Here is an 8,745-nt window from a genome sequence, read left to right as displayed (position 1 = left end):
CTGAGTCTTAGGGGAGTGGAACATACCCAGGTCAGGGGCTCAGCACTGTGTGTGTCAGTGGGTGCTCAGGAGGGTTCCTCAGCCCCTGGGACTCCACTACTGCCTTCCCTGCTCCTACGGGGAGGTGGCTAGCTCAGAATCCGCATGCTTAGGCCAATTCTGAAGCTGGGCTGCTAGGGTCAGAAACTCCTTCTATCCTAACAGGATTGATTCACTTCATGGCCCTGGTTTTCTAACCTGCAGAGTAGGAAGGCTGAGACATAACAGGAGCAAAAGCCCTGGTTCGTAAGGCTTCGAATCTTGCCAGACTGGCAGGTCTCGCTCGCTGGCTGTCTCCTCTGCTGGCTCTCCCTTCTCTGTGCCGCCCCGAAGTGCTAGCATGCTCCAGGGCTCAGTGGCGGTCCCTTTTCTTCTCTGCTCTCAGTCCCCAGAACAGCACTTCTCAAACTTCGCTGTGCACACAAACCATATGCGGATCTCGTTAAAATGTAGAATCTGACTCGGTAGGTCTGGGGATGGGCCTGGGATCCTGCCTTTCTAACAAGTTCCCAGACGCCGCCGCTGCTGGTCCGTGAGCCACTCTTGGAAAAGCCCGGCCTCTTGGCTCTACAAGTTTCTTCCAAGCTAATGACTCCCAGATTTATAATTCCAATCCAGACCTCTCTCCAGAACTCCGACTTCTGGTTACGACTCTTAGGTGACATTTCTATTTGGAGATTTAAAAGATATCTCCCACAGGCGTCTCAAGCCTCTGCCTCCACAACTTTCCCCTCAGTATTCAACTGCTCCAGTCAGAAATCTGGAAGATCTCACGAATCTCCGTTTTCTCTTAGCCTCTCTACCCAAACCGCCAGCAAATGCTGTCTACTTTACCTACAAAGCATATCCTACCTGCCCACCTCCTCCCCATCGCCGCTCTCACCGTCCTAGTCCAGGCCACCTCATCTCTTATCGGAGCCACTGTAGTGGCCACTGACCTGCTTCCTCTTGGAACTAAACCCTGACTCCTTACCCTGGGCCACAAAGCCCAGCATGACCGGCCCCACCTTCCTTTCCAGCCTCATCTCATGCAAACCTCCGGCCCTGATAGCACAGCCATATCGCCTTTTCTTTGGTCCTTCCCTGAACATGCTCGGGCTGTTTCCCCCTTGGGGCGTTTGTCCCGACACTACCCTGTCTCCCGGTCTTGGACAGCCCCTTATCATTCGATCTCAGCTTCTGGGTCACCTCAGAAGACCCCAGGGAGGTCTTCCTGATCATGCCATCTCGCATCTCAATTTAATTCTGCATACGTCTTATCCATAGCTGACCTCAGTTTGCCCATTTCCCCTGTTAGGAGAGAAGACCCATGAAAGCAACGAATGACCTTATTTTCTACCTGGTTCGCCAGTGTCTGGAGCCGGGCCAGGGCAGGTGCTCAGAAAATACTTATTGTGGAGAAAATGTCATTCTCCTCTCTCGGCCCGTTTCCCCATCTATAAATGGAGATAATAAAAGAAGAGCATTGACCTCACAACATTAAGATCAAATGAAATATACATGTGAGACCCAGGCGCAGTGCCTGACACTTGGTCATTGGTGGCTAATAACACCGTCACTATCACCAATACCATAACAGGAACCCCCGGTGGGAGTCCCACCTGCTCCCCAAGTGACCTGAGCTCTAAGCAGCTGGGCTCGCTGGCCCTGGCCCATTGTGGCTGCAAAGTCTTCAACACCCAACAGCAGAGAGGGCAAATTCAGGGATGAGAAGAGAGGCAAGTGTGCTTCAACTCAACTGAAAGTTTATTAGGAAGGCCATGGACAGGTGAACCCTGAGATACCAGCTGAGGAAGAAATGAAAAAGAGCCCCTGCCTCTCTTGGCCAGCCCCACAGGCCTCCTGCGAACTCTGTCCTGTAGCAGACTCCAACACAAGTCGGCCAAAAAGTGCTTTCTCGATCCTCCTCCTGGGGCTGCCCAATCTCACTGCAGGGAACCCACTGGCAGGGCCGGTGTGGATGCTGGTGCCTGGAGCTGGGAGCCACGGAGTCTCGGTCCTCTCTTCTAGCAGGAAGAGGTTTAGACCCTTCCCCTGCCCCAGCAGAACAGAACGGAAAAGGAGCTGACTGCGGATAGAGCAAATTCTGCTAAACAGCCAAGGGCTTTGGAAGGTGGTGCTGGACTGCCTTGGAGGTATGTGCAGATGGCTACAGATGGCCAATCGTGGGGTTCCCCGGGGGAGGATGCCAAAGCTCTAAGGAGTCTCAGCCACAGAGAGCCCTAGTATGACTCAGTGCCCCTCCTGGGGCCTCACTGGCTATTTCTGCTCCCAGAAAGGCAAATGGATCTTGTAAAAATCCATGGCAGTTTGATGCCATTTTTCCCTTAAAAAAAAGGTAAGAAGAGTCTGTACAGTGAATTGATTTCAACCGGCAGAGCATGAGCCGAGAAGAGTCCATCCCGGGGAAGGAGAAGGCACTTCTCACACCCTCACTGGGGGTGATCCGGGCTGGCTGCTTCCTGGGTCCCTCGGGGGCTCCGCTTCCTCTGGCCCCGTGACTCAGGCCTGCTCCCTCTGGGAAGTATGCTGCCTCCATCGAGCTAGCACCGCCCTGCGGCCTGGACGCCCTGGCCTCTCACAGGGTGGTGGACGGAAGCTTCCTCACCCGCCGCTGGGCCAGAATAGAGGACTCGATGGGCTTCAGCTGGGGGGTGGGCTTGTTGCTGTTGAGAGCAGAGTACGTAGCTGCCATGGCTCCCTGGGAGAGAGGGTGGGAGGTCAGATCACAACGGTGGGAGGTATAGGCGGGAGGGGGGACGTGTGCTCCCCAGCCTCTCTGTGTTCCACACCCGCCCAGCCATCTCTTAATTCAGCCTTGGCGTTCCTTCGTGGTCATTAGTCCTGCCTCCTCCACCACACTGGAGGCTTCAGAGTCGGAGCCTATGTCCCCCAGAGGACAGTTGACACTCTTGCATGTTAGACTGGGGCTCCCTGAGGACAGACAGATATGACACCTCCTGGCTCTGCCACCCAAGTTCTTACCCATGGAACCCTGGCCTGGACCACCAGATGCCCAGCAGCCCGGAGTGGCCATACCTTCACGAGCTGCAGGTCTTGGTGGGACAGCTGGCTCTGGGGGAGCTTGTCTTTCTGGGTGATCCATGGGTGCTGCAGCACCTGCTTAGCTGTGAGGCGCTGGTGGGGGTCCACATGCAGCATCTTGGACACCAGGTCCTGGGGGGCACAGCAAACAAGAGGGCTGGTGGGAGGAGCTGGCAGGGGAGCCCAGGCTGTGTCCCACTGGTGAGAAATGGACAAGGCGGCCATCTCCCACCATCTCCTGCCTGAACCCTTGCAGGAGCCCCTGCGATCCATGTTCCAGATCATTCCAAGGCCTCCCCAAGCACATGCCCTTCTTTGGGACTTCCTGGAACATCCTTTCCTTTCTCTTTCACCTTCTAGAAGCCACACAGGAAGGTGGGGAGAACCTAAGACTGGGATCATGTAGGCTCAGGTTCAAAACTTGATTCTTCTGCTGATCAACTGAGTATCCTGGGCAAATTACTTCAACCCTCCGAGCCTCAGTGTCCCCTCTGAGAAAGAGGGATAACAAATATCTGCCTCATAAGTTTGATGTGAGGTACTATTGAGTAAGGCCTTAACCCATTGCCTGGCACAGAGGCTCCCTTAACTGGAAACTTGCTAATACGGAGAGCTCAAATGTTCCCTCCTCTGAGAAGGCCTCTGTGCTTCGCATGGTCAGTAACTCTGCTCCATGCCTTTAATGCCTGCACCCCTGGAGGAGGGCCTGCCTTTCTCTGCTGCCAGACATCTCCGCTCCTTGTGTGCAAGCCCGTATCTCTCCGCACACCAGGTTCCCACAAGGCAGGGGCTGCGATTATGCAGCCTTCTGTCCCCCACAGGGCTCAGAACATGGGAAGGGCCACTGATGATCACCAAGGTGTCCAAACAAGGCAGGAGGGCAGTCCTCCTGGGAGTCTTCCACTTCGAGAAATACGGCAACAGGGATTTATGGAACATTCCACTTGGAGAAACCAGGTTGCAGGCCATCTGTTCATGAACTGCTAAAACACCCTAGGATGGGACCCTGCCTCCCCATCCCAGATGAGCTGGGCCTCACAGACTTACCTTGGCTGTCTCTGAAACTGTGTTCCAGTTTCCGCCACTCAACGTGAACCTCCCACTGCCGATCCGGGACAGGATTTCCTCTGGTGTGTCACTGGGTCCATTGGCAAATGGAGTGTATCTGGAGGAAGGTCCACCCAGTTTGGGTCTAGCCTCTGGCCCCCATCCTGGGGCTAAGGGTGGGATGGGGGGGCTGTGTCTCCCCCCCAGGGTGAGTATTCCCCAGGGCGGTATCTTCCCCGTCCCGGTGAGGCTCCCGAAGGCAGGGCTACATCTGTATCTTCAGACCTTCCTGAGCAGAGCTGAGTCTCTCCCATCAGACCACCCCAGCCCGTGCACTAGGGCTGGAGGAATGGGCTGGGGGGAAGGGGACACTCACCCCGCCAGCATGGTGTACAGCAGAACGCCCAGGCTCCAGATGTCACAGCCTTCATCGTAGCCCTGGCGTTTCAGCACCTGGCAGGAAGGTAGGGGAGGGTGGTTAGTCAGACGTGCAGCACCAAGTGGCCCCGAACACTTGCGTGGTCCCCACAGAGGGTAAGACAAGGATCCCAACCATGGGCTGGATCCTCTCTCTCTCTTTTTTTTTTAAAGTTTTGTTTATTTATTTTTGAGAGACAGACAGAGAGAGTGAATGGGGGAGGGGCAGAGAGAGAGGGAGAGAGAGGGAATCCCTAGCAGGCTCTGCGCTGTCAGCACGGAGCCCGATGCGGGGCTCGAACTCACACGCCGTGATATCACAACCTGAGCCGAAACCAAGAGTCGGACTCTTAACCAACTAAGCCACCCAGGCGCCCCAAGGCTGGATCCTCTCTTGGTACCTAGGCCAAGACCATACAGACTAGAATCCTGGATAGCGTGGGGCCTCTGTAAAGGGCACGAGGCTTCCTGTGCCAGGGCGCCTCACTCTCGCAGGTAAGGAGGCTGGAGCGCTCACCTCGGGTGCCACAAAGTTGGCAGTGTAGCAAGGTGTCATGAGGAGTCCGTTCTCAGCCCGCAGCTGCTTGGCAAAGCCAAAGTCACAGATGCGCAGGCACTCAGGGTTCCCAGACTCGTCCACGTACAGGATGTTGCTGGGCTTGAGGTCCCTATGAACAACCTAGGGGCAGAGGGTCCAGTCAGTTCTCCATGTGGGCAGGCTGCCAGGGGCCCAGGTCAACTGCCAGAGGTGAGAGAGTTGAGGGTTACGAAGACGGGCCCAGAAAGGGATAGAAGGACCCAGAATTTTGGAAGGAAGGGGCTGGAATGGGGCCCTTAGTGCTGCTGGTACTGCCAACTTGAATTTCATGTCAGTGTCCGCGAGGCAGCCCTCATTTCACCTGTCCACCCCCGAACTCTCCTTATTTCTCCCTTCAGATCCGCTCATCACAGTTTATCCTAAAGACAGCTCCATTGATACTTCCCATTGCTTGGGTCGAAATCCTAAGAGTCATTCCCAATTCCTCTTTTTTTCTTATATTCCTCAATCAAGGCATCAGCAAATTCTGCTGTCTCTACCATTAAAATGTATCCAGAGCTGAACCACTTCTCAACCCCTCTACTGGCAGCAGTGATCCCAACCAGGGACCCTATGGTCCCTCCCTTGTATGATAGCAAACACCTCCTCACTGGTCTCCCTGCTTCTGTCCTGCCTCCTACAGTCTGTTCTAAATACAGCAGCCACAGTGAGCCTGTTGAATATAAGTCATATCACGTCATTCTGGCTGCAACCCCTCCAAGGTTTATCGTCTTAAGAGGCAAAGTCCTTACAATGGCCTAAGTGGCCCCACCTGATCTCCCGTGCCCCTCACCCACGTCTCTTGCACTCTGTTGTCCTCTAAGCACCCTCCTCCTTGCTCAATCAGCTTCAGCCACACCGGCCTCTTTGCACATCCTTCAACATGCCAAGCACACTCCTGTCTCAGGGCCTTTGCACTTACTGTTCCAGCTTTTAGGAACATTCTTTCCTCAGGCATCTGCCTTGCTTATTCTCTTGTTTCTTTCAGGTCTCAGCTCAAATGTCACCTTATCAGTGAGGCCTTCCTTGGACCATTCCATATAAAATAGGAATCACCAACCAGTACTCCTTAGTCTCCTCACCCTACTTTGTTTTTATCCATAGCATTTACCACCATTTGACATATTTATTTAATTGTTTTTCTGAATCTACCCTCTGGAATATAAGTTCCATAAGTGTTTTTGCTCACTGCTATATCTCAACATTGAGAATAGTTCCTAGCACACAGTTGGTATTCAAGGAGTATCTGTTGAGTGGATGAATGACACTTTTTTTTTTTTACTTTTTTTAAAATGTTTATTTTTGAGAGAGAGAGAGAGAGAGAGAGAGAGAGAGAGAAAGAGAGAGAGAGAGAGAGAGCATGAGCAGGGGAAGAGTAGAGAGAGGGAGACACAGAACCTGAAGCAGGGTCCAGGCTCTGAGCTGTCATCACAGAGCCCGACATGGGGCTTGAACCCACAAACCACGAGATCATGACCTGAGCTGAAGTCAGACGCTCAACCGACTGAGCCACCTAGGCGCCCCGAATGACACTTACTTCTGAGACCTGAAGCAAATGAGACCTCCGGCTCCCACCTGCTCCTCTGTAATCTGAGGGGGCTGAACCACACTCCACTTTTCATCCTCTCCCCTCCCTCGGTATGGTTCTACGTATAGCCACTCTCTCAGATCGCTGACCCTAGCCCAGAACTTTCCTGAGTCCAGGCTCATATAACTGCTTATCAGATAGAAACCACTGAATGTTCCACAGACCTTCAAACCCAACACATCCCAGACTAAACTTGGTCTTACTCTCGTGCTCCTCCTCCCATAAGCTAACAGGGCATTGTCAAAAACCTTCAATGGCTCCCTACGACCTGCAAGATAAAGCCCAAAGTCCCCTTCCTGGTGTGGGAGGCTCAGCTATCCCTTTCAGCCTCATCGTCCACGACATCTCCTCAAGTGTTCTGAGCTCAGGCCAGCAGAGGATCCTTCAACCACAAATAACTGCATCTATCTATGGAACGTCTGCTCACCTCCAGCACCCAGCACGGAGCGAGTGTTAAGTGAACTTTGTGCAATGAATAAACAAATCACACCTCTGAAACACACAGAGATCTCGCAGGTTACATTAGTTGACTCTCACGGATTAGTTGGCTTTATGAGACGATGCTTCCATAGTCCCACTTGAGTCCCAAGCCCTCCAGCAGGTGCCTGTGGGGCGGGTAGGTTGGAGGGTAGACATGGCCCAGGATAGTCCGTTTCCCCAGAGGGAACAGCGTTAGATGAGGAGGAGAGCGCTGTGCTGGTAGGGTGGTCCCAGCTACGTGCTGCAACGTGTATCCAAACCCATGGGAAGCCCCTTCCTGGGCAGTGCCTGACCAGCTCCTAGGGCTCTCCTTCCTAATACAAGTCTGTGACCCCAAAGACAGGGCCCGGCCTCAAGGATGTAGACTCTCTTCCCTGTGGAGGGCCCAGCCAAGCTTCCCAGAGGTCAGGGAGGCTCAGCTTGGCTGAGGACACGGACTATCCTGTACAAGTGATCTTCCTGGTTCACAAAGCACTTTCCTGACCATGATCTCACGGGGGCTGTTACGTAGGTTACACCTACGTAAGTGGGCAGGGCAGGGACTGCTGGCTTCTCTTTTACAGAGAAGGAAACCGGGGCTATGAGAAGAAACTTGACTTGCTCATGTACGTAAGAAGCAGAGGTGAGACTTGAGCCCGGTTCTGACCTTCATTCCACAGCCTTTTCAGTTTAGTGTGACACAGATGACACTTTCGGGAAACAGGGATAGGGAAGTTTTCAATCTTTATCCCGCTCTAACACAACACAGAGAAACAACAAACTCCTTCAGGTGACCGTGGCTCACTATGGCAGGTAGCCCCACCGGTGACTCTGACACCGGTCCCCTAGGCGTTTGTGCAGCGGAAGGGGTAGCGGATGCTCGCATCTCTCTGCACTGAAGAGCACAACAGGCTGGGCAAGCAATGAGCGAAGCCAGGCTGAGACGGAGCCATGCCAACCCGTCTAAAGGGGCACCTGCTACTTACTCCAGCTGACAGTCACCCACGTAGCAACCCGGGCCCAGGTTTCAAAAGCAGCCAAACTACCCAACTCAACCAAACCCCAAACAAAAAACCACCCGACATCTTGCAGGCCAAACAGAACATGTATTCAGGTCAGATGCAGCCCCCGAGTAACAGGCCGTGGCCTGTGGCAGAGTTGTGATTTCAGTCAGGCCGGAGTGTGAATCCTGGCTCTACCGGCAGTAGCTGTGTGACTTGGGCCATGTCACTTAACCTCTCGAGCCTTTGGTTTTCTCACCTGGGGTTCAGAAATGGGGTTGGTGACAGTGCCGAGGCAGGAAGGAGCACATGAGTTACGTACCAGGGATATTTAGCGCAGGGCCTGGGAGATGACAGCTGCTGTCATAGTAACTCCAGCACTCGCTGGGCTGAACCCACCAGCATGCCGGACATTAAGATGCAGTGAGTGCTTGTTGAGAAGCACTTACAGGGGCGCCTGGGTGGCTCAGTCGACCGAGCATCTGACTTCGGCTCAGGTCACGATCTCCCAGTTCGCGGGTTCGAGCCCCACGCTGGGCTCTGTTTCGACAGCTGAGAGCCCGGAGCCTGCT

At 53.9% G+C, this 8,745-nt stretch overlaps 1 protein-coding gene across 7 annotated transcripts in view; it reads right to left on the bottom strand.

Annotated features, from left to right (window-relative positions):
• Positions 1-1,767: 1,767 nt before the first annotated feature.
• RPS6KA1 (ribosomal protein S6 kinase A1) overlaps positions 1,768-8,745 on the bottom strand; it is a 53,647-nt gene continuing 46,669 nt past the window's right edge. For all 7 annotated transcript variants that reach the window (XM_042949161.1, XM_042949160.1, XM_042949163.1 and 4 more), the window contains 5 exons: positions 5,066-5,227; positions 4,508-4,584; positions 4,132-4,249; positions 3,079-3,216; positions 1,768-2,740 (listed from right to left, as the gene is read on the bottom strand). In XM_042949161.1, coding sequence (XP_042805095.1) covers positions 2,618-2,740; positions 3,079-3,216; positions 4,132-4,249; positions 4,508-4,584; positions 5,066-5,227 — 618 coding nt within the window. In that variant the 3' untranslated portion in view covers positions 1,768-2,617. The remainder of the gene's footprint in view (positions 2,741-3,078; positions 3,217-4,131; positions 4,250-4,507; positions 4,585-5,065; positions 5,228-8,745) is intronic.

Source organism: Panthera leo, chromosome C1, assembly GCF_018350215.1.
Source record: "Panthera leo isolate Ple1 chromosome C1, P.leo_Ple1_pat1.1, whole genome shotgun sequence".
NCBI lineage: Eukaryota > Metazoa > Chordata > Mammalia > Carnivora > Felidae > Panthera > Panthera leo.
Note: the sequence above shows the minus strand (reverse complement) of the source record. Positions and strands in the feature narration are given on the sequence as shown.